The sequence below is a fragment of the Delphinapterus leucas genome, chromosome 11 (genome assembly GCF_059928025.1).
Source record: "Delphinapterus leucas isolate spDelLeu-1000000601 "Yukka" chromosome 11, BTC_Dleu_Yukka2, whole genome shotgun sequence".
Classification (NCBI taxonomy): Eukaryota; Metazoa; Chordata; class Mammalia; order Artiodactyla; family Monodontidae; genus Delphinapterus; species Delphinapterus leucas.
The window spans coordinates 81,511,000-81,537,708 of NC_143139.1; the positions used below are offsets into that span (position 1 = coordinate 81,511,000).

At 41.6% G+C, this 26,709-nt stretch overlaps 1 protein-coding gene across 1 annotated transcript in view; it reads left to right on the top strand.

Moving 5' to 3' along the window:
- Positions 1-7,105: 7,105 nt before the first annotated feature.
- Positions 7,106-26,709, top strand: part of SLC17A8 (solute carrier family 17 member 8) — a 52,008-nt gene continuing 32,404 nt past the window's right edge. Inside the window, exons 1-2 of the mRNA XM_030763477.2 lie at positions 7,106-7,237; positions 25,033-25,285. Of these exons, the coding sequence (XP_030619337.1) occupies positions 7,137-7,237; positions 25,033-25,285 (354 nt within the window). The 5' untranslated portion in view covers positions 7,106-7,136. The remainder of the gene's footprint in view (positions 7,238-25,032; positions 25,286-26,709) is intronic.

The following is a 26,709-nucleotide window of genomic DNA, read 5'->3' on the forward strand; positions in this document are numbered from 1 at the left end:
TCTGTATCTGTTGGGGGGGGTTCTAGCCATCCGCCCCCCGGTAACCCCCACAGGATGCCAAACTCTGGGATGCTCAAGTCCCTTATCGGCCCTCTGTGTCCACAGATGAGGAACCCATAGATATGGAGGGCCGACAGTCATTAGGTGCTCAGTGACGTTTTTAAAGACACAAGGATTCTGAATACATCTTTCCTGAGTTGTTATGTTAAAGGCAGTCTTTAGTACCCACAGTGGGACTTATAGGATCACAATGTACTGTGTATTGTGGTGACACAAGCTCAGGAAATGGGCTTAAGGACCTAGTCCCCAATCTCCACATTCTACTGGCCAGGTTACCTTGGGCAAAATTGAGTCTTGGTTTCTCTACCTGATTATTTGTTACACAGGTGGTTGGGAGAATCAAATGAGATACTTGAACGTGTTGTATGCACATTTGACTATTAATAAAAGAATGTCAAAAATAGAAGTGCAGTGAAAAAAATCAAGTTTTATATACATTCAGATTAGTACTAATGATAGTTATCAACAATATACAAATTTTAAAGGATTGGGAGAAATACTGGATAAAATAGAAAGTTTTATGTTGGTATTAGTATGTTATGGGGACGGGGGAGAGGAGTATGGAATTGGGGTGTAGAATGGGGCCTAGAAAAGCTGCCACAGAATTCAGGAGAGAAGGAGCCTCAGGAAGATTAATTTTCTTCATTACCTCTGTTTTCTTATGAAGTTTCTTATCCTAAAAGGTGAATAATTAGGTCATTAGCTTTGAGCCTGTTTAAAATTCTCCACTTAACACTTTGATTGGGTTTGATGAAACTATTTTCTTGAACAAATTATATATATATGTGTGTATATATATACATACACACACACACACACACACACACACACACACATATATTTTTGTCTAGGTAGATTAGAATGACTTGGCTAACAACCAGCTTATGAGATATACTTTTTTCACTGTTGGGAGACTGGAGTCCTACCTAAAATTGAACTGGATGGTCAGGCTTGCCCTCATGGTGTTAGGTACAGGCACTATTGGCATTTCAGGATTTCAGGACTAAATATCAAATAAATGTTTTTATTTTACTTTAAATTTTGATTAGTATTTTCACTGGGTATATAATTTTAGGTTGACAATTTTTTCCCTAGTTTTTAAAGAGATTATTCCATTGTCTTCTGACTTTCAATATTTCTAATAAGAGGTAAACTGTCATTCTTATCTTTATTTCTCATCTAATAGATCCAGAGTAAAAACCTTTGGGTTTTTTATCTCTTGGGTTTTAAATCATTGATAAAGTCAAGATTATCAGTGAGGAGCAGAAACTATCTTAGCTAGAGTAAACTAAAAGGAGGGCAATTTGTTATAAGGATTGGGTATTTCATGAAACCCAAGGGTAGGACAGCTGGGTCTAGACAAACAGGAATTGGAAGGCCATTAGAAACAGACACCCTCAGCCTGCTAATGTTTCATTGTGTTTCGTTCCTCTTACTCTTTGCCAGACCAGTGTTCTCTCCATCTCCAGTCCATAATGTGAATGTAACACCCCCCACCACCAGTTACAGTTCCAGGGTTCTGCAAGATTAACTAGCAGTCTTTCAATTCTAAAGTTAAATTACAGGAAAATTTGGCATCTGACTGGCTCAGCACAGTGCAGGTGCCCATCCCTGGTCCATCCAACAGTGGTCAGAGGAGATGGGAAACATTATAGTATATACAGGACTTTGGGGGCCCTGTCTCCATAAAAGAGGAGGGAGGGTGGTAGTGAGAGGGAAGTTCCCTGAGGATGAGGAATTGCTATGTTCTGGGCAATCACCTCTAAAGATGTCCTAGTCAATCTTATTTTCTCTAGGGAAGAGGCTCTTTCTGTACAGGATGATGGGAAGTCATCGAGTAGATGCAATGGCTGGATTTTTTTTCTAATGCATATTCAGTCTACATATTCTAAGCATAGACCAAAGCTTTAGTTTCATGGCCCTCAGGGGTTTCTGTTCTACACATCATTTCATCTATCTTTGCTGTATTTGTTATTTTGCGATGCGGAGCGCATATTTTAATGCTCTTCGGTAACCACTAAATTATATAAAGCTCATGATCATTGTTCCAGTCTTGTTTTCTACCACATGGTAAACTCGCCCAACTCTGAAACTATGCAAATTTCCCCCAGGCGCCATGCTCTCTCATGCAAGTTTTTGCTCCTACAGTTTTTTTCTTTAGTTTGCCTCACTCTTTCATCCCTGAAAGCTTATACTATCATCCCCTCTTCTAGGAAACCTTCTCCCACTCCCTTAGTAAGCTAATTTAGGTGTCCTTACCTGTGCTCCCACTACCACATGTGTCACTCACCACACCATATGGACTCATTCATTTTCTGGTTTGTTTCTTTAAGGGAAATATCACAGTTCAGCCTATATCACCAGTGTCTCAAAAAGGCCTGCCACATAGTAGGCCCTCATGAGAAGGAACAAATGAATAAAACGAGCCTCGGTTCTGGAAAGTCTGGCTTTATATTTTCTTGTCTCTATTATCCACAGCTCTAGTGTAGAAGTTAGGAGTTCAGGCTCTGATACCAGACTTCCTGGGTCTGTATCCCGTCTCTGCCTAGTTTCCTAGTTGTGCGAACTTGAGTAAGTTGACTTAAAATCTCTGTGCCTCAGTTTCCTCATCTGTAGATGGTATAAAAACAGTACCTACCTGAGAGAGTCGTTGTGGGGATTAAATGAGTTAAGTGCATAAAGTTTGGCACCTAGAGGGTGTTCCATAAGTGTTAGTTATTATTATCGTCAAACATCTAAATCACTGCCAAAAAAACCTTTGCAGATTCAGGTGTGTGTCATGAGCAATATATTCTGCAGAAAAGGTTTGTGCTCTTAGCCGTCATTGACCCTTAAAAGAGATTCACATGGTCTTTGCCTAGTCGTGCTTCCATTGTGTGCTCTAAGAGATTAGTAACCTAAAGTTATCTGGGGATTGAGGAATGGGTTAGAAGCTTCACCAGGGGATGTTTTCTATAGCAAGAGAGTGTGTTTATCATATTTTATTTTGATTGTATTTGATTAATGAGTGAGCTTTTTGCAGACAGGTGAAGACATTTTGGTGGAGTGATTAGATATGTGATTTCCTGGAGTCTTAGCATTCTCAGCCTTGAGGAGTTGTGGGTGGCAAGGTTGGTGGCCTGAAAATATCCTTTTAAGAGCACAGGGCTGGATAGGTTTTTTTTTTTGCAGAAACTGATAAACTGCCTCTGAAATTTGTATGGAAATACAAAAGACTTAGAATAGCCAAAACAATTTTAATAAAAGAACAACGTTGGAGGACTTTCATTTCCCAGTTTCAAAACTTACTCTATAAAGCTACAGTCAACAGAGTGTGATATTGGTAGAAGGATAGACATAAAGATCAATGGAACAGAACTGAGAGTCCAGAAATAATTTTTTATATTTATGTTCCATTGATTTTTGACAAGGGTGCTAAGGCAATTCATTGGAGAAAGGATAGCCTTTCTAACAAATGGTGCTGGGACAACTGGATATCCACATGGAAAAAAGATGAACTTAGGGCTTCCCTAGTGGCACAGTGGTTAAGAATCCACCTGCCAATGCAGGGGACACAGGTTCAATCCCTGGTCCAGGAAGATCTTACATGCTGCAGAGCAGCTAAGCCCGTGTGCCACAACTACTGAAGCCCGCGTGCTCTAGGACCCGAGTGCTGCAGCTACTGAAGCCCATGTGCCTAGCGCCCGTGCTCCGCAACAAGAGAAGCCACCGCAATGAGAAGCCCACGCAATGCAATGAAGAGTAGCCCCCAGTCACCACAACTAGAAAAAGCCTGCGCACAGCAACGAAGACCCAACGCAGCCAAAAAAAAAAAAAAGGTGAACTTAGACGTTTACCTTATACCATACGTAAAAATGAACTCAAAATGGATCATAGACTTAAATGTCAGAGCTAAAACAATTAAACTTTTAGAAAACAAAAAAAATTGGAGAAAATCTTCAAGACCTCAGGTTAGGCAAAGATTTCTTACAAGACACAGCCTATGTAAGAACAAAAACTGATACATTGGACCTCACCCCATCAAAATTTAAAATGTTTGCACTTAAAAATATAGCATAAAGAAAATGAAAAGACAAACAGTAGACTGGGAGACAATATTTGCAAGTCGTATTATCTGATAAAGAATTTGTATTGAGAATATACACTCATACACCTCAATAATAAGGCAAAAAACTCATTTTAAAAATGGGCAAAATATTTGAATAGAAATTTTACCAAAAAAGATACACCAGTGACAAATAAGCACATGACAACATGGCCAATGCCATTAGTCATCAGAGAAATGCAAATTAAAACCACAATGAGATACCATTTTATACCCACTTGAATGGTTATACAAAAAAAAAGAAACAGACAACAAATATTGGTGAAGGTGTCAGAAATGGGAGTCCTCACATATGCCACTGGGAATGTAAAATAGTGCTGCCACTTTGGAAAATAATTTGGCTGTTTCTTAAAAGTTTAAACATATACTTGCCATACAATCCACCAATTCCACTCCTAGGTATTTCCCCAAGAGAAATGAAAAGATTTTTCCACAGAAAGATTTGCACACAAATGTTCTTAACAATTGTATTCATAATAGCCAGAGATTGGAAGCAACCTAAATGTCCATCAATGGATAGACACAATGTGGTATGTCCATACAATAAAATATACCACAGAAAGCAGAAAAGGAGGCACAAACTACTGACACAAGTTGTGACATGGACAAACCTGAAAATCATCATATTGAATGGAAGAAGCTAGACACAAGAGACAATATATTGTATGGTATATAGTGTGTTGATGCCATTTATATGAAATGTCTAGTAAAGGCAAATCTATAGAGAGAGAAAGATTGATGGTTGCCTGGGGCAGTGTGGGGTATGGGAGATGGGGACTAACAGTGAATATGAGGGATATTTTGGGGATGATAGAAATGTTCTACCTGCTTTGTACTTTATGGTGATGCTTCCACAACATGGTAAATTTACTAAAAATCATTGATTGTCCACTTGAAATGGGTGAATTGTATGATATGCAAAATATACCTCAGTAAAGTCAGAGGAGGTAGTATGGGGCGGGGGGTGGAAGAAAGGAGGAGGAGAGAGAGAGAGACAGAGACAAAGACAGAGACAGAGAATGAGAATAGGACTGCATGGAGCCAGGCCGTTTGGATCTGAAATAGCAAGCCTAACCTCTCTTTGCCTCAGTTTCCTGTCAGTGAAGTTGGGGAAAATAACAATTAACTATCCACAATGTGTAAACAATGCTTAACACAAAGTTTGGACCATAAAGAGAGCTCAACAAATATTAGCCGTAATAATAATTATTATTATTATTGGTGGTAGTATTTAACCTACTGAGGATCCAGCTCTGATTTATATCAACTAAATTCAAATCCTGGAGAAGGATTTGGACTATGACTGCAGAGGGCAGTGACTCATCTTGTGGAAATGACTCTAGGGGAATCTGAGAGTCTAAAGCACAGGATTTGTCAGTCACCTGCAGGCTGGGGGTTGGCGCACTGGAGCCTCACAGATGAAGGCTGTTTCTTCATGGCAGCATCATTTATGGAGGGGTCATCCTGCCGCCCATCAATGTGGGAGCAACATGTGCTATTTCTACTCCAGTCCAACAATGATTTATGTTATACCACTACATGCCAGATCCTATTGGCTTGGAGGACAGGTGATTTGGGGGCACAGAGGAGGGATACCTAACTTTGTGTATGAGGGTTTCTAGAGGAAGAGATATCCCTGTGAGACTTAAGAATCCCTTGACATCGGGCTTCCCTGGTGGCGCAGTGATTGGGAGTCCGCCTGCCCATGCAGGGGACGCGGGTTCGTGCCCCGGTCTGGGAAGATCCCACATGCCGCGGAGCGGCTGGGCCCGTGAGCCATGGCCGCTGAGCCTGCGCGGCCGGAGCCTGTGCTCCGCAACGGGAGAGGCCACAGCAGTGAGAGTCCCGCGTACCGAAAAAAAAAAAAAAAAAAGAATCCCTCGACATTTCCCAGATGAAGGGTGAGGAGAGTTATTCAAACAGAGGCTACAGCCTGAGTAAACCTCAGAGGTGATAGGGAGCTTGCTGAATTCAGTGAAAAGCTGACATAAAGAGCAGAGTGACAAGAAACAAGGCTGGAGCCCCACAGAGGGCCTTGTGTGCCATGATAAAGAATTTAGACTTATCCTGAGGATGAAGAGCAGTAAGCAGGTTCTAGGACCTGCTCAGTCATCTTCAGTTCAGTGGTCCCAGTAGCACTTACACACCACACCTTGAGTGATCCTGCTGTTGATCAGGACCAGATAAATGCCCTCCTAGAGGTTTGTGGCCTGGGTTTTGCATTTAGCCTCCTCAAGTGCAAGTGTTCCTCCAAGGACCACATCCATACTGGTGTCTCATAGAAAAAGTGTTTCACGCCTCCTTCGAGAGGCATAAGAGGCCATAATGTGGTCGCTGAGAGCCTGTCTTAGGGGCCAGACCTCAGAAAAGCAGAGGACTTGTGAATGTTTCACACACTTCGCCCTGGGTGCCTGCTCTGGCTGAGAGCGCATTAAAAGCCCCAGCGACCGAGGGGCAGGTATTGTCCTGGTTACTATGGCATCACCTTGGAAAGGATCACTCAGGGAAAGCCACAGCTGAGCCGAGTGAGCCAGGAGGGGAATGTGGTCTGAAGCAGCAGGAGGGGCTGGAGATAGGCTGCAGATTCTGTCGCTGGTCTCGGGACACCTCGTGGGCTGGAGCCCACTTTAGCTTCTCCAGCTGCAGCCCAGGGCAGGAGCCAGGCTGCGCTCAGCCTGAGAGTGGCTGCCTGAGACAGCACCACAGGCTGCTGCTGAGCTGGGAGCTGAGAGGGGCCGAATTCCCAGTCACACACCACTTGGCCTCTCCTTTTTTTGGCAGGGGGTGTTGTCTCATCTTGAAAGATCTGGGCTGGGTTTCATCTTCTTTTTGATTTTTAGTAGTCACCTGTATGAGAACTGACTTCCAGGTGTTCATCGAGGAAAGCAGAGTGGTCCCCACGCTGGAAATGAGAAAGGATGACAATTTCCGAGACTGACTGTTGACGGCTTGGAGATACCCCCTTTTCAAAATGCCTTTTAAAGCATTTGATACCTTCAAAGAAAAATTTCTGAAACCTGGAAAGGAAGGAGTGAAGAATGCTGTGGGGGATTCGTTGGGGATTTTACAAAGGTAAAGTTTGAATGCAAACTTTAGGTTTCTTTCTGAGTAGCTTCACATTGCTGGTGTTTGAAAGAGTATGCCTCATGTTTTTAAAGCCACATTTAAAAAAGGAGTGAGTGGGTCAGATTAAAGGGCTTCTGGAGCCCCTTCTTGCTCCAACAGACTATGTGCCTAGAGGAAAAGATGCATCAAAACGATAAGGTTGAATTAGGAAAACATCAAGACAAACATTCTGCTTATACAGTAGGATTAGCACTTATTGGAGATGGTAATACTGCATTATTGTGTGTTTGGCATTGAATTAGAAAAGATTTAGGGAGATAATGTTTCATGTTAATTCAATACTAATAACAAAATCAGGAACCACTTTATATGGTTATGCTCTGAGCTGAAATAATTTTTAAGAAGTTTTCACTTCATTTTTCACTATAAATGAAAATTAGGTATTTGCAAATTGTGTAGCTTGTAATATAAACTATATAAAGTGGTTCTTGATTGGGTAGTTTTCAAAGAGAAAGATAATTACACAATGGTGTGAAGAAAGTAACTTAAAAAATTAGTATTTAAAGCAGAAAATCTTACATGATTAAGTGGGAAAGTGTTAAGTACTATCACTGAATTGAATGTTTTTGTCCAAACCAAAAAATAAATCTTTTTTTAAAAAGTAAAATATATTACCATTGGAAGAGAGTTTGCCATAAATGAATGAAATGATGTGATATTTTAATTTGTGATTTTTAAAAGTAGACATAGTAAATGCCTTCCTAGGTCTTACAGATGAATTAATAAGCAGTCCTTATGTGCAAGGTAAAATGACTCCTTTAATCTCTCTGACATAAATAAATGTGAAAATATCCTTGATAAGTTTTTTATGATTATTTCTAACCCTGGTGAGTGAAAAATGCCACCTAGCATCTCCTTTTAACTTTTCTATCTATGTTTTCTCTTAAATTTAAAAACTAGCATTTGAAGGACTATTTCTAGGCACACTGAGATTCATTCCACTTCTTGTATTTTATAACACAGGGGCTCCTGTCAGTGTTAAATTTTCCATTGTATCACTCTTGATGAGCTTAGCAGGAGAACTGGGTTGGGCACCTTATTATTTTGGTAATTAAAAACAAAAAACTTTCCATCAGAACTACACTGAATTATCATGTATAGATGAAAACCTACCTCAGTGACAGCAGGATAAACCAGCCAAACATAGGAAATGATTACAATAACCTATTCTTTTAAGAGTGTTTTATCCTTCCATTGAACACTCCCAGGTAACATCGTATGGTGGTGTTCATTTGATTAAAAATGCAAAAGGAAGGCACAGTGGCTTAATTGGCATATTCAAGTGATGACAAAGGAATCTGACAAAGTCAGGAATAAAAACCACGACTTTGGACTAGTCACCATTACAATCACCAAACTCTGTGCCTTAGTTTATAAAATACTCAACCAAAAGTACTTAGGAGTATTCTTTTCCAACATTGTCTTTTAAAATTTAATCACTTTTTTCAGTAAGGGACTTAACCTAAATGGTGGTTTTACTGTGTTTGATTGGATGATCCAAACTTGAAGATCCTTTTGTTTACCAGATTGGTTTACTTAGGGATATAACAAAATTAGTAATTTCCAAGTTGTGTGAGCTCAACCCCAAATTAAGTTATGTGTCTAGGACTCTGAAGAGTTTCCTCAGAACTGCATCATGGAACAATAAAAAAGCAGCTAGCCCAGTTCTGGAGACAGAGAATACACTAAATGAATGCTAGATACTATCATTGTTGTCATAATTGTAGAATGAATGTTTTTAGAATAAATAAAGCCAAACTCACACCTCTTCTTTCACTGATCCCTAGAGAGACACGATTGGCAAAGGAAGGGGAAAAAAAGGCATTAATTGACCGTCGATCTAAGTTGATGGATCCTCAGCTCTAGTGGTCTTTGAGCAATGCTCCAGAATTAGCTCCTCCAACAAAAACAGCTCTGCCATGCACTTGGTGTTAACCTCAAGTCTATAAGATAATTATATATAAAGTGCCTTGCCCAGAGCCTGGCATGTAATGGACATTCCCTCCCCTCATTGATTTTTACATAAAACCAGTTGATGGAATCCAATGTGGAAAAAAAAAAAAAAAGACCTTAAAGAACTGTTTTCTGTTTTGTAAGGGGCAGGAATATTGGGAAGTTAGAAATCCCGACTTTCTAACTTAGCAATCAGTATAAATCATAAATGTCTAATAATGTTTAAGGCTGAGATCATCATCTAGATGGCATTTTTAGATGTTTTTTGATCACGGAGTGTTCCTCTTGGTCAGGGGAGTGGCAGATGCACAGGAAAGCATCTGAAGCTTGCACATGGGGCTGATTAGAGCCAGGCATTATTAATCTTTCTAAAGACAGTCATTGATAAGAAGCAGCTGAACAATTCATCAGCTAAAGGTACAATAATAGTTTTCAAATGTAGGAAGAAAGATGATGCATTCACTTATCGTCCAGTATTGGAACAGATAGACAGCATTACATTTGGAAATTCATGTCCAAACACTGATATACAGATTTTTTTCAACTTAGATGATAATATGAGTACCCTCTAATTGCTTATGTGTAATAAATGATAATAACAAACACTTAGTATGTTCCAGGTACCGTAAAATTATTTAATTCTATTAACAATCCTGTGAGGTAGGGCCGATTATAGTCACGGTTTTACAGATGAGAAAACTGAGGCACAGAGAGGTTAAGTAAATTGCCCACAGCTTATAAGTGGCAGAGCTGGGTTTCAGACCAGACATTTCTGCCCACCATTCTTAATCATTACCCTATGCTGCACTCCAATCAACTGTCCGCTCTTCCCACTTGCTGTCTTGAAATTTAACCACTCATTTAGGCTTAGGGACTTACTTGGGCTGCAAAGTAGCCAGCAACCTCTGGATCTTCAGGCAAGCATGCGCTTTTATCCTAATTAGTTATAGTATGGAAGGCTTTCCCCAAGGGAGATTGAGCGAGAGTCTGGTCTCCTTTTAGGTGTTCATATCTCCCCTTTAAAGTGATGGTACCAATCCCTGTATTGTGTACATCTTCAGCATTCAGCGGTTGTGTATTGAATGTATGTACCAGCCGTGCACTGTCTGCTCCATAGACAAAGGCTAGTCTGTGAGACCAGGCTCTGAGATCAGGTGATCCTGGATTCCAATTGCCGTGACATCATTTACTTTCTGCCTGCACAACCTCAGGCAGCTTGCTCCCATGGTTGCAGTCAGGGTGATTCTATTAAAACAGATAGCATCTCTCCCCTGCTCACCACTAAGGCCTGCCCCTCACTCAGTTTCCCACCTCACTCAGAGTGAAAGCCAGTGTCCTTTCAATAGCCTTCAAGGTCCTACCTGATCTGTAGGACTTTGAGAAATCTGACTTCATCTCTGACCTTCACTGCCTGCCTCACCCCACTCCAGCCACACTCTGCACTCTTACTGGAGCTCCCTGGACCCGTTCCTGTGCCAGCTTTTGTTTTTTCCTTCGAATTAATTTTTATGGGAGTATAGTTGCTTTACAATGTTGTGTTAGTTTATACTATACAGTGAAGTGAATCAGCTATACGTATATATATATCCCCTCTTTTTTAGATTTCCTTCCCATTTAGGTCACCACATAGCATAGAGTAGAATTCCCTGTGCTTTACAGTAGGTTCTCATTAGTTATCTATTTTATACATAGCATCAATAATGTGTATATGTCAATCCCAATTCGTGCCACCACCACCCCTTCCCCCTTGGTATCCATACATTTGTTCTCTACGTCTGTGTCTCTATTTCTGCTTTGCAAATAAGATCATCTATACCATTTTTCTAGATTCTACATATGTGTGTTAATATACGATATTTGTTTTTCTCCTTATGACTTACTTCACTCGGTATGACAGTCTCTAGGTCCATCCACGTCTCTACAAATGACCCACTTTCGTTCCTTTTCATGGCTGAGTAATATTCCATTGTATATATGTATCACATCTTCTTTATCCATTCCTCTGTTGATGGACATTTAGGTTGTTTCCATGACCTGGCTATTGTAAATAGTGCTTCAGTGAACATTGGGATGTGTGTGTCTGGATGTGATTTATTGAGGAGAGCTCTTCCTGGAAAAATTGGGAGAGAGGGAGTAAAGCAGGATAGGAAAGGAGAAAACGAAGCAAAGATGTGATCTCAGGTAACGCACAGGGGCCAGGTCACAGCGGAAAGCTCTGGGGCATAACTGGCACTGGGTTGTCCCTTTGAGCAAAGGGACCAATCTTTTATGTCTCTGCATCATTCAGTCATTGACTGTGGGTACCCCAGCAGAGATGGAGGTTTATAATGGAGGCCATGTAGTGGTGGGCAGTTCTCCTAAGAAGTGAGCAGTTGCAAACGATTAGCAGCTGTAGAAGTGTGCTGGCTTGAGAAAAGGGACCTGGGCTGTGCACTCATTGCACCATACAGATCCACTTGCTTCTCACATTCAGTTCACTCCATCCAGGTCCAGCTTCTCAAAGACCCTGTGGTCATAATTTCTGAGGAACCTTCAGGAGAAGAGTTGGTGGGATGCACTAGCTCTCTTTGCTCTGGCTGGTCCCTCCTTCCCACCCGTTCTCGAGTCCCCTCACTTCTGTTAACTTGCCTTGTGGGTTGATCCAGTCCTCAATCCCTGAGGGGTCTAATGCCCTGGTTAACATACCCTTACCAGTTATGGTTGCTGTATTTGAGTTACACTGGACAAGGCAATATCAGGAGATGTCTTAGTGCATGCCCTGAATGCCAAACATATGTCTTCTTGCTCCTGTGATGAAGCAACGGTCCTAACTCATCCTGCGGATCAGGACCAATTTCCCTTGCTACAGTGGTGACCCCTGGCCTTCCCTTTTGCTCTTGGTGTGAGGACCCCAAATGACTGGGCAGCAGTCATAGCCATATACTTAATGGGATTTTCATTGTATTCCCAAGTGGAAGAATTCTTCTTCGGGATTAGGACTTCTGGATCCACAGAGCCTAAAGTTGAAGAGATGAGGTAGCCCTCAAGTGGGTTACCGGGAATGATGGTTAGTGGGGCCACCCCTGCTTCTAAGCCCTTGTTTCTCAGACCCATGTATTCTACCTATTGGGGGCAGAGTACCATACAATAATTGTTGGTTTATGGAATATACTACACCCAGAAGGGTAGCACCCTATCCTCACAGAAATTTATCTCTAAGCTGATGCCTCAGCTGCTTCTTTAAGAGGCTTCCTCAGCTCTGGCAAGTAGCCAGCTCCTGGAAGGTGGGGGTTATGTGGTAGAGCCAGTGGATCCCATTGTCATGTACCTCTGAGATACCTCCTTTGCCATAAATTGGCTTCCTCGGGTTCTTGTTCACAGGGGGAATTCACTCATGGTCAGACTGAAAGGAGGAAGTCACTGATAGTCAAATCTACTTCAGAGATGTGCTCTGCTCAATTACTGAACCCCAAGAAGCTCTCAAGTTATTTAAAAAATCATAGCGGCCCTAATCTCTGACCACAATGCACTGATTACTAGAAATTAATGCACAATTATGTTTTTAAAGTCATCAGCCTCCTCTTGGCATCTCTACTTTGTCTAAGCTTCCAAGAGCCACACTAAGAGCTCATTAGAGTCATTTTCTTGGCCTTTGCCAGGATGTTAAATCCTGTGTCATGGGGGAATGCCCCCTGCATTAGTTTCCTAGGGCTGCTGTAACAAAACACCACAAACTTGGTGGCTCCAAGTTATTCTCTCACAGTTCTGGAAGCCCAGACTCAAGCTGTCAGCAGGGCCATGCTCTCTCTGAAGGCTCTGAAGGAGGATTCATCTTTGCCTCTTCCTCGCTTCTGGTGGTTGCTGGTGAATCCTTGGCCTTCCTCGGCTTGTAGACACATCACTCCAGTCTCTGCCTCTGTGGTCAAATGGCCTTCTCCCCCTGGGTTTCTCTGTCTATGTGTTCAAAGCTCCCTCTTTTTATAGGGACACCAGTCATTGGATTAGGGTCTGCAGTAATCCAGTGTGACCTTGTTTTAACTTGATTACATCCTCAAAGAACCCATTTCCAAGTAAGGTCGGGTTCACAGGTATCAGGAGTTAGGACTTGAACTTATCCTTTGAGGGCAACATAATTCAACCTAACGTTCATATTGACAAACTCTTCCTGATCCAATTTTATTACCCCTACATCTCCCTCAGAGCCAGCACGTTCAGAAACCATCCCCAGGCATACTTTTCTGCTTCCTGCTGGTAAATGTTAGTCAGATCCTGCTTGTTTCTTGGTGTATAACCCCTCCCTTCATTGGCAGGCACACCTAATATTTGCCTAATCTTTTCCAGCCTGGGACTCGGTGCTAATTATCAGTCTGGTGGTCAGAAAGGGAGGTGGGAGCAGATCTTGAAGAGCATCAGCATCATCTCATAAATCACCTGCTCCGTTTGATGCTAGTTTTCAAGTAAATGGAGGAGGGACATCTGTCTTCCAAAAAGAAGCATGGCTGCATCTGCAGGTCCAGAGGGTTCAGAGGAATCTAGGGCTTTAGATGTTCAAGTGCATCTACCCTTTAACCCAGTACTCGGGTATCCTAGCATCCCAAGTTCTTAGGGTGCCATTTCTTATCAGGATCTCAGCTTGGGTGTAAGAGACCTCCCCAGCCTCAGAATTCTACCTTCTCTGGAGTTCTGCTATTTTTTTAAAAAACTAAGCTTTTGTTTTGGAATAATTTTAGATTCACAGGAAAGTTGCAAATATAGTACAGAGCTTTTCTATTTACTCCTTACTTGTTTTCCTCTAATATTAACATCTTACATTATTATGGAACGGTTGTCAAAACTAAGACACCAACATTGATGCATTACTAATTCAACTCCAACACTTCATTAAAATTTCATTAGTTTTTCCATTAATGTCTTTTTTCCTGTTCCAGGATCCAATCCAGGATACCACACTGCTCTTAGTCATCATGTCTCCTCTGATCTGTGACTCTTTCTCAGCCTTTTCTTGTTTTTCGTGACTTGAACGGTTTTGAGGAATACTGGTTGGGTATTTTGTTGAATGTTCCTCAGTTTGAGCTGTCTGATATTTCTGTCATGATTAGACTAGGATTGTGAGTTTTTAGGAAGAACGCTACAAAGGTGAAATGCTTTTCTCATCACATCATATGGGGGAGGGGTACGTTGTATCAACATAACTTATCACTAGTGATGCTAACCTTGATTGCTTGGTTAAGGAAGTGTTTGCCAGGTATCTTCTCTTTCCATGCTCTATTCTTTGGAAGCAAGTCACTAAGTCCAGCCCACACCCAGAGGGGATTCTGCCATTTTTACAATGAAGTCTTGTGCCTGATCTTCAATTATGTCTGCCCTCCAACTGCAGGAGATGAGGGTCTCTTTAAAGGCTGACAAGGAAGTGACAGATGCTCACTTTTTCTTTTAAATTGGTAATTGATTGCCCCAATCCTGTTATTTTCTTTCTTCAGAGCATCAGTGGCATTTAACAATAGCCACTCAACTCTGTGGAGAAATTGCTATTTCTCCTATACCTCCCAAGTACCAGAGATATTGCGTGAACCACTGCATCCCCTTCCACCTGTATCCCAGCCCAGTTCACCACAGCTGAAAGTCTCAGCATTTGCACTGGTACCACATACTGGGAACTATCAACACTCACCTACTGCCAGTGTTGGGGTCCTCACTCCCAGCCAGTTAGTGAGCTATCAAACTCTAAGATCTCATTCTTAGGGTTTGCTTCCTAGAACGACATTCTCTTAATGACTCCCCACCTCAGGGGTCTTTCCAAGCAGCAGGGCACAGGACCCTTCTTCTTTTAGACCCTTAGCCTCTCTCTTCTAAGCATCTCTTATCTTCTCCTAGTCTGGCAGTAGATTTCCTTATCTAGGGCTTATTTTCTCTTTCCCCAATTTCCCACAAATATCTTTACAATAACCAAGTCCTCTAAGTGCTTCTTCAAGGTTAGTGCTAGGACCATAGACTCAGTACCTATAGAGTGAAGCAGGCCACATTGTATTTTATGACAAAGACACATTTTAGATGCCAACACACAGAAATAGTCTCTACTTCCACAAAGAACTATGCGGTATCATTCAAAGTTCTTCGTTGCAGTCAAGAGAATCCACTCTAGCTAAGGTGGAATGAAATTTAGTAAGGCACATTAGTAAGCTTTCAGACTCCTTGGGAGGACCAGATCTGGACACTCTACCTGCAGTAAAAAGGCAACAGAGAACATATTATGTCATATCACTAGAATGTTCTAGATAAAACAAAGCCACTACCAATGCTTGTCTCTAGGTACTAATTATGTTCCAGAATTCTGCCACAGAGTCACAGAGGAACCAGCTGCCTCCACCATTGCATGTGTCACCATTTGCATTGACATTTCCCCTGCCTGCTGCATCCTCCTCTTGTTACTTCCTTTGGCACCTAAATCTCACACACACACTTCTGATTTGGCCGAGTCTACATCATAGCTAACATAGCTATTTTTCTTCATCTGATAGAGATATGAGTACAAAATATGTTTTCCTTTCCTCTTAACTTTAAGGAAAGCAACAGTGCTAGTGTAATGTTAAATGGCAACTGAGCTCAGTGTTGGGGTGACAGTAGAGAGTGGTGGGGACTGTACTTAAAAGGAGAGTCAATTATAGCCATGAGAGAATGTGGACCTAATAATTCCAGACTTTCAGTTTTCAAAATAAGCCAGAAATCCAAGCGTTTTTGTTTGTTTGTTTTTGGAGCAATCTCCTGACTTTTAAACTCTGGCAATTCATCCAAATTCTGGGGAAAAAACCCCCAAAACTCTATACATGCATCATACCATACAAAAAACATGTCTATGGGCCAGATGTGGCCATTGGGCTGTTGCTTCGTCACTGTAGCTTAGGCTTTTGGAATAAGCAAGCATAGAGTCTAAGTCTTTTTTCCCTGCTGTCCATTTTCCCACTGGACCTCCAACCAGCCAAGAAGACTTGTCCTCCCTGTGTTGGACTCCAGGACTGGGGCACCCAATATGTCTGCCTGTGTGATCTCCCTTTTCCTCTGAGTCCCCTCCCTGGGTCACAGGTCTTGACTTGATCACTTGTCTCCCCTTCCTACTCGATCCTATGTGGACCTTTCTTTCAGCCTTGGTTGTATAGGAGTCTTTCTGCCAGTTTCCTGTGAGAATTGTTCCACATGTAGATGTATTTATGACGTACGTGTTCATGGGATAAGGTGGGGGCAGGGGACGAGTTCCACATCCTCCTGCCCCACCATCTTTATCCCCTTCTTATCATTCCCTGATTGGGTAAGGCATACTGACTCTCTGCTTTTATGAGGGGACAGGAAAGAGTGAAACTCCAGGAGGAGAACAAAAACAGCAGAGGTTAACACCTCAAATCTATGGAACTATGCTGGGTACTAGGGATACTTGGTTCCTGACTTTATGAGTTTATAGTCTATTGGAAGAGGCAAATAATATCTTTAAAAAATACACCAAAACAGGTACTGTGAGAGTATTGGCTGGGTGGGAGTTGACCAGGTGCATTTTCTTGAGATCCTTTGGAATCTGGAGCACTGAAAGCCACACTGATGAGATCCTATTTCAAATCCTAACCTAGCTCTGGGAGTCAGACTTTAAGTCCCTCCTCCTTCCTTTGGAAGTTTCCATTTATCGATTATTTATCAAGTGCTTGATAAACTTTATCTTATTTAGTGCTCACAATAGTTCTATCCTCCATTCATGGAACTGAGGCTCAGTTAGGTTAAGTAACTTGCTCAAGGTTACACAGCTAATAAATACCAGACTCAGCTTTGGACCAGGACTGCCTGACTACAGAGCATGTTCTGTCTCTTTTTTTTTGCGGTACGCAGGCCTCTCACTGCTGTGGTCTCTCCCGTCGCGGAGCACAGGCTCCGGACGCGCAGGCTCAGCGGCCATGGCTCACGGGCCCAGCCGCTCCGCGGCATGTGGAATCTTCCCGGACCAGGGCACGAACCCGTGTCCCCTGCATCGGCAGGTGGACTCTCAACCACTGCTCCACCAGGGAAGCCCCTGTCTCTTTTTTTTAATTGATTTTTTTAACTAAATGAAAAATTCTTTAAATTCTACTGTGCTTTATAATTTTCAAAAGTTTCACACACATGATTTCATATAATCCCATAATATCCCTTCTTTCCCTCTACCCCTATATTTCCCCTCCCCCTTTCCCTCTCCCCGCTGGAACTACTAGTTTGTTCTCTGTATCCGTGAGTCTGCTTCTTCTTTGTTTTATTCACTAGTTTGTTGTATTTTTTAGATTCCACATGTAAGTGATATCATACAGTATTTCTCTTAATCCCTCTTCAATACTGCTTCTCTAGAACCTTTAAAAAACATCTATTTAGGTGACGCACTTAATATTTTTAAGGTGCTTTCTGATTAGTTCCTATGTAGGATCAGGCTTGATATCAAATCTGGATTATGTTTTCACCTCACCCACTGCAACTGGGTGACTCCTGGGCAAGGTTTTTTGTTTGTTTGTTTTTTGAGTTTTGGTCTTCTGAGCTGTAAGATGGGGATAAATCCTACTTCTCAAGATTGTTTTGAAGATCTCTCCCTCTCTCTTATGGGGTGCCTGCAGTGTAGAAGGTAGTCAATATCCTTCAACTTCCTTCCTTCTTCCAGTAGAGTAGCGGCTGGATGATTATGTGAAAAACAAGCTAATGTAAATGTGAGCCTTTGGAAGGCAAATTAGAATACTGTATTAGTCTGCTCTGGTTGCCAAAACAAAGCGCCACAGACTGGGTAGAAACTTATTTTCTCATAGTTTTGGAAGCTGGAGCTCCAAAATCAAGGTGTTGGCAGGCTTGGTTTCCTCTGAGGCCTCTCCTCTTGTCCTGTAGATGGCTGCCTTCTTTCTGTGTCCTCACAGGACCTTTACTCTGGTGATGTGCTCTCCTGGGGTCCCTTTGTGTGTCCAGGTTTCCTCCTCTTGTAATGACACAAGTCGTATTGGATTAGGGCCCACCCATATGGACCCTTATTTAATGTTAATTACCTCTTTAAAGGCCCTTTCTCCAAATACAGTCACATTCTGAGGTGCTGGGGGTTAGGATTTAAGTAAATAAAGGGACTTCCCTCGTGGTCCAGTGGTTGAGACTTCACCTTCCAAGGCAGGGGTCCGGGTTTGATCCCTTGTCAGGGAGCTAAGATCCCACATGCCTTGTGGCCAAAAAACCAAAACATAAAACAGAAACAATATTGTAACAAATTCAATAAATACTTTAAAAATGGTTCACAGGGCTTCCCTGGTGGCGCAGTGATTGAGCGTCCGCCTGCTGAGGCAGGGGACACGGGTTCGTGCCCCGGTCCAGGAAGATCCCACATGCTTGCGTACCGCAAAAAAAAAAAAAAAAAAAATGGTTCACATCAAAAAAAATCTTAAAAAAAAAAGAGTAAGTAAATAAACTTTTTAAAGTCCTAAAATGATCTTTAGTTCTATTCAATTTGTGCTTCTTATATAGAACGCATTACCTGCAAAACAAAACCAAATCTCCATGATTACTGGAACATTTGAATTGGAAGTATAGTTCTGCAGGTACTTAAAGGCCAGTTAGCATATCTTAAGCAATTATAATCCCGGGGCTTGATTGTTTACTGGACAGTTGTTTTTGTGAACCGTGGGCCTGTACTTGTCTAGTATGTAAAGAGCTAGCAGCCCAGCCCACAGACTGCAGCTATCTGTATTTGGAGAAACAGCAACGATGAATGTCACCCTAGAAAGAATGAAGATTCTCTGATCTAAAAGACCAGCTGCAGGCAAACATCAATAGAAAACCAAATACGATAAGCAGCACTTATGCATGATTGAAGTCCTCTACTTCGTAAGAAGGGAGTTCCTTTTTCTCACTTATTCTTTTAACCCCAAACCCCTTTAAAAAAAATAGCTTGTCACTGGGCAGGGATGAATAGATGCTTACCTCTGTCTGTAAAAGCTGTAAGTCAGGAGTGATGCCCAAAATTGATCCCTCAGTTCCATTCAGTTGACTAGGGATTCATGAGTCCAGGCACCATACTGAGCCCTAGGAATAAAAATGAGGAAGAAATGGCTCCTGCCCTCAGCATGCTCACAGTCTATCGGAGAGAACTTCATTCATTCATATTCTCAAATCAACACATACTTACTCCGCACCTACTGTGCTGATGACAACAAATAACTAACTCCATGTGATAAGTGCACTAATAGAGGAAAGTATAAAACACTTAGGCAGGATCAGGGATGGTACAGTCCCTAACACTGAAGCAATACCTACCTGTTTACTGGTGGTAATATTTTCCTCTTGGTATTGTAGGCTCATTTAATCTTAACAACAGCTCTGTGAGATAAATATTATATTCATTTTACAGATGAGGAAATGTGAGATTCAGAAAGGCCAAGCTACTTGCCCAGAGTCACACAGCTAGTATATATGTGGCAGAGCTGGCAATCAAACCTGGGTTAACTGACTGCCACAAAGCCTGGTTTGTTCTATTAAGCAGGGTGAGGTAGTTCGGAATCTTCCTCTCCGAGCAACTTGGCTGTACAAGTAATGTCTCACCATTTTTCTGTTTTTAAAACAAATCAAATCTAACTCTGGTGGAAGTGAAGTTTCAGCTGATAGAGGGGTGCCCCTCCTGCCACACCCAGGATGTGCAAAGGAGTCACAAACAACTCTGGAGCTTCCTCTAGTTGTTGACCCATGCTCATTCCTGGTCCCATGGTCACGTGAAGCCTGCTGACTCAGCTGCCACTTCAGGCAAGAGAAACTGAAACTGAAGGAAATCTACTCCCATGCTGTTGTGTCCTCCCTCTGGAAGCTCTTAGGACATCCCAGGTGGCACCATGCACTCAGAGGGTGCTTGTGTTGGTTCAGGTCCTCTAAGAAGCAGATGCTAAAACTGGAATAGATGCACAAGAGATTTATTGAGGGAAAAGGGGAAGGAGCTATGGGAGCCTGGGAGAGCATTCAGACCACCACACTATGCATAAGAGAGAGGGAAAGAAGAAAGCTTAGGTAGGAAGAGTCTCGGACTCTACCACAGTACTAGGAAGTTTTGGCAAGGCCACTGGGGAGTCCTGCCTCTTGCAGGAAAGGGTCTGCCTTAAATCACTGCTGTGCTCCGTGCTTGCTGGAGAGCAGCCTGTGACAGTGTGGTCCTCGAGCCAAAGCCCTGGTGCACTCAGAGCACAGCAGCTGGGTCTGTCTTCAATTAAGCTCCTCAAGACCCCACAGTGCCTGAGAATGTTAGTGTGTGTTACTTTTCATCCAAAGCATCTGCATGCATATAGAGAGATGCTAAGCTTGTGAGTGGCAACAATTTTATTAATAGCAATAATACTACTACTCACCATGTATTAATAGAAAGCTCTTTTATGTACCAGGCACTGCACTAAATAATTTACATGCATCATATCATTTAATCATTAAAACAACCTTACGACATAGCTATGATCATTAGCCCATTTTAGAGATGGTGATTGTTATGAACTGAATTGTGCCCCCTCCAAATTTGTATGTTGAAGTCCTAATTCCTGGTACTTTTTTTGTGTGTGTATGTTGGAAAACAGTTTATTTATTTTTAATAAAGATAGGAAGGAATTACACTGAAGTATTGATACTTATCTCCATGTTATGCAATTATAGGCAGTTTTTCTGCTTCTTACTTTCAGATAAAACACAAAAGTATAAACTTATTTTTATAACCTGATAATTATTATAAAAAAGGAAAAAGTGAACAAGTTGAATAGTCAGCTTCTAAGGGAGGAACTAGCCCATAAAACTTAAATGTTTAAACACACTACACAGTAAATAAGTTCTTACCATATATATAAAAACATCAGCAGATGAAATTTGTAGTATCCCAGTAATTGCAGCCCCCAGCCTTCATCTAATCCCTGGTGAGGAATATGTATTTGGAGATAGGGCCTTTAAAGAGACAATTACATTAAAATGAGATAATTAGTTTGGACCCTAACCCATGTGACTGGTGTCCTTATAAGAAGAGGAAATTTGGACACAGAGGGACACAGATATACACAGAGGGAAGATGATGTGAAGATACAAGGAGAAGACAGACATCTACAAGCCAAGGAATGAAGCTTCAGAAGGAAGCTTGGCAATACCCTAATCTTGGACTTCTGGCCTCCAGAACAGTGAGAAAATAAAGTTTTGTTGTTTAAACCTCTCAGTCTGTGGTACTTTGATATGGCAGCTCTGGCAAACTAATACCAGAATATTGTGGCTTAAAGTGGTCAAGTAACTTAGAGCCAAAGTCACGAAACTGGCACATGGGTGAAACAGCATTCAGCTTCTCTCATTCCAGAGCCCTTTCTCTTAAGTATTCTCCTCTACTGGCTCATCCATGGTGACTGGGCTACAAAGTAAGAGATGACAAGGTGACTCAGGAAGATCACGGAGACAGAACACAGCCTGGTGAGCTGGGAAACTCACATGAAAGGGAACTTGGCTGGACAGGCAGGAGAAAGGCTTCACATCTTGCCCCTACCCTTTACTGGCTCTGTGGTCTTGGCCAATCCACTCTTGCTTTCTGAACTACAGTTATAATTTGTGTCAAATGGAAGCATTAGATTTCCTGTCTCACTGAGCTGTTCTAACCATAGAATAAGATCATTATATGAAAGTGCAGGGAGAGGAAAGGGCAGAGGGAAAGAACTGAATTTGCTTCATACAAACATTAGTGTAGTTGTTATATATTATCCATGTTCTAGTGAATATTAATATTATTATAATAACGTATCTATATTAGATCATCAGTTTTCCATGCTATTCAAATTATATATGTTCTGATGCCAGAAATTCGTGATGACCACTGGGGCTGCACATTATAAACAGTTTTATGATCCAAATAACTCTTAGACATCAATATAAATGGCAATAAATGGCATTAATGCTCAGCCCAGCAGAGTGGACTCATTGAATGGTTATGAGGATTAATGTAATAAAAATAGCTGGCATATATTGGGTTTTCACATGTGTCAAGTTCTGTTCTAAATGATCTAATATAATAATTCACTTATGGCAATCCTAAGAACAATCCCATGAAGAAGAAACTATTATTATAATTCTCAGGTTACAGATGAGAAAACTGCAGCCCAGAGAGGTTAACTAGACCAAAGTCACACAGCTAAGTAAAAAGAAGAGTAAAAATTAAAACTAAGGGACACTGGTTCCTAGACTGGACATAGATTGGAGAAGAAATGCATCCAGGATGTCACCAAGTTTTTTGCCTGAGCAACCAAAGGAACAAACTTGTCATTACCTGGGATGGGAAAGACTTCAGGAATTAATTTCTTTTAGGGGAACTCAGTTTGGATATGTTAAGTTTGAGATGCTGATCATGTATCCAAGAAAATATCAAATAAGTCTAGATATGAAAATTGGGATCTGTCAGCATATGCATGGTATCTGTAGCCCAGAGGCAGAAAGTATAGATAGAAAACAAAAGAGATCTATGAACTGAGTCCTGGGTATCCAAGTGTTTACAGGTTGAGGAAGTAGGGAATCAGCTTAAGGGATAAAACAGAAGGAGTGTTCAGGGAATTAGGAGGAGCACCAAGTGAGTGTGGTTTCTGTGAAGGAAACAAAGTAGTCAAGGAAGAAAGAATAATCAGTAGTGTCAAGTGATGCTGATAGGTTGAATAGATGAGGACTGAAAATAGCCTTTGGCTTGAGCCACGTAGAGGGCATTGATGACCTTAAGAAGAACAGTTTTGGTGGACAGGTTGGGGGATACCTGGTTGGAGTGGGTCCAAGAGAGAATGGGACAAAGGGAAGTGAAGACAGTGACTTCCAAGTTTTTTTTTTTTTATAAAAGGAAGGTGAGAAATAGGGGAGTAGCGGAAAGAGAAAGTGTTTTTACTTCAAATTTTAATGTGGGACAAATAAGAGCATATTTGTAGACAATAATAATGATCTAGTAGAGAGGAAAAATAATTGATTAAGTATGGGGTAGGAATTTCCTTGAGTAGATGAGAGGCAATGAGATCTAGTGCCCAGGGAGAGAGGTTGGCCTTAGCTAGAAGCATGGACAACCATAGAACAAAGGAAGAACAAATTAGCATAAATACAGGTAGGTAGATAGGTACACAGGGAGGTTGCTGAAGTTCTCTTCTGATTACTTCCATATTCTTGCACATTTATTAAGCTACCACTCTGAGCTCACACATTGAAAATGAAAGCTCTTTTTCCTGTTTTACTATTGCTCTTCACCTTGATTTCAACAAAACCTACATCATCCAGCAATTATAGCTGCTTGTGTATGTGTCTTTCTTTCCAAACAGCCTAAGAACTGAAGAAGGGCAGAGACCATGTCCCCTTCTTTATTGTTCCCTAACGTTCAGCACAGTGCCTGACACACAGTAGGCACTCAATAAATATTTGATGAACTGAATTAAATCCAGTACATTTGCTTCTCTCTACATGTGCTTTAACCTCATTTGCTTGAGTCATAAAAAGCTACCAAGATTATCTCTTCTGTGAATCGGTGGGCAAATTATTTGTGTTTCAGTCTGGTCTGTATTAGCTATTAGTGAATATGATACTCAGGAAAACGTATAAGCTTTGCTTATTTTTACAAAGACTTGGAACTTAATTGGGCATCCTCAGAAGGGTTACAATATGTGAGAGGATGCATACAGCTCCTGTTATAATTGACAGATTGTGTTCAGTTTGCCCAATTACTCTTTTCTTTAAAGAAGAGAGTAAATTTACTGTAATAGATATACCATAATCTGAATTTATAGAACTCAGTGAGAAATCCTACCATCTGGTTAAAAATTGTCAGAGAATCACCTCCTTAGAAGAACCACTTAAGGAAGAAAGGACACACAACCAGTTTGTTGTGTGCTGTGATAGAAAATGTGTCTCCCTACCTCCATCTAGTATTTTATTAAGACTTAGAAAAAGAGGAAGAAAGAAAAACATCTGCATTAATTTTCTACTGTATATCTTTTTAGAAAGCTTCAAGTGACATTAAAATTAAGGTCAAACATAATAGTTAGCTGGGTCATGCAATGTGGATGAAGTCTATGGATACTCTCTCAGCAGGAAGTTCAGTAAAGCATATATATATATTTTAATAAATTTATTTTATTTATTTATTTTTGGCTGGGTTGGGTCTTCGTTGCTGTGCATGGGCTTTCTCTAGTTGTGGTGAGTGAGGGCTACTCTTCGTTGTGGTGCACGAGCTTCTCAATGTGGTGGCTTCTCTTTGTTGCTGAGCACGGGCTGTAGGTGCGTGGGCTTCAGTAGTTGTGGCATTCAGGCTCAGTAGTTGTGGTGCACGGGCTCTAGAGCACAGGCTCAGTAGTTGTGGCACACGGGCTTAGTTGCTCCACGGCATGTGGGATCTTCCCGGTCCAGGGCTTGAACCCATGTCCCCTGCATTGGCAGGCGGATTCTTAACCACTGTATCACCAGGGAAGTCCCAAGCATATTGTTGAGGACACAAGCTCTGGACTTGGGCTTGCATCCCACCATAGATGACTTAGCTTCCTCATGTAGAAAAGGACAAGATAACACGATCTACCTCATGTGGTTGTTATGAGATTAAAACAACTTAATGCCTATAAGGGTGGAATATGATATCCAGAATATCAGTAATTTTAGCCATTATAATTTATTTTAGTAATAATGATGATGATGATGTTAAAAAATGCAGGCTGCATCCTACTCTAGGTTTCCTATTTTCTTTCTTGGTACACTTTTTCTTTTTTTGTACTACACTTTGTTTTTTTCTGTAATCCTGGTCTTTCTCTCTTTTTCCACTGTAGGAAAATCGATGGGACCAGTGAGGAAGAAGGTAACATTGAGCTGAATGAAGAAGGAAGGCCAGTGCAGACATCCAAGCAGAGCCCCCCACTCTGTGACTGCCACTGCTGTGGCCTCCCCAAGCGCTACATCATTGCCATCATGAGCGGGCTGGGATTCTGCATTTCCTTTGGGATTCGGTGCAACCTTGGAGTTGCCATTGTGGAAATGGTCAACAACAACACTATATACGTTGATGGAAAACCGGAAATTCAGGTCAGTGTCTGTCTATGGTGGGAGTTCTTTCAGCCATGGCTGTATTAATGTTTTAAATTCTTAAAATAAAACACATAGGATTATAAAGGAAACCCATCATTTTATTTGTTTTTTTTTTTTTTTTGCGGTATGCGGGCCTCTCACTGTTGTGGCCTCTCCCATTGCAGAGCACAGGCTCTGGACGTGCAGGCTCAGCGGCCATGGCTCACGGGCCCAGCCGCTCCGTGGCACGTGGGATCTTCCCGGACCGGGGCACGAACCCGTGTCCCCTGTGTCGGCAGGCGGACTCTCAACAACTGCGCCACCAGAGAAGCCCAAAACCCATCATTTTAAAATACAGATATCAGTCTTCCCTGGTGGCACATTTGTTAAGAATCTGCCTGCTAATGCAGGGGACATGGGTTCGAGCCCCGGTCTGGGAAGAGCCCACATGCCATGGAGCAACTAAGCCATTGAGCCAAAACTACTGAGCCTGCGCTCTAGAGCCTGCAAGCCACAACTACTGAGCCCGCATACCACAACTACTGAAGCCCGTTCACATAGAGCCCCTGCTGTGCAACAAGAGAAGCCACCGCAATGAGAAGCCCGCACATCACAATGAAGAGTAGCCCCCGCTTGCCACAACTAGAGAAAAGCCTGCACGCAGCAACGAAGAACCAATGCAGCCCAAAATAAAATAAATAAATAAATAAAAATAAAGCAAAAAAATAAAATAAAATAAAGATACCAAAATATTTAAAAATCGAATTTGTGCTATAGAAGCATATGGGCTTCTTTATGAACATGTCAGATGACAAACTCTAGCAATGGGTCTAATAATTACTGTAATTTTGAAGTCTGAAGGAGAAGCAATAGTTTGAGATAGTGGCAACAACCATCATGTGATATGAACATATTTATAATTTCCACTAGTCACAGAGTCACAGGTACTGATAAATGACTGGGGTTTGTTTCCTACATTCATAATTACAGGAAATGCTAAAGTTTAGTTAGTGGAAATAAAGATGCTGATTTTTCCCCATTCGAGTTCATAGATCTACATGGTTCCATCCACGGACTCCAGGTTAAGAAACCCCGGTAAAAATGTAAAGCACGGGGCGAGCGTCAAGAGAAGGAGGCAGCAAGTAAAGTGGGGTTAGGTCTTGCAGAGCCTGGTAAGCCATGAGGGGAGATAGGGGTGGGCTTTAAGTAAAGAAGTGGTATGGCCAAATCCATGCTCCAGAACGATCACTGCCCAGCCAGTCATCTCCAGTGGATTGGGACTGGAGTGAATGGAAGCAGAAGGCCCAGTTCAAAGGCTGTTGTAGTCATAAGCACTTAAATGCTTTAAACACTCTGATGTCACTTAAATAGTATTGATTTTATGAATCACTGGAAAGATAAAATCTGGTTTGTTTTCTAAATGGTAGGCCTAGAGAAGGATT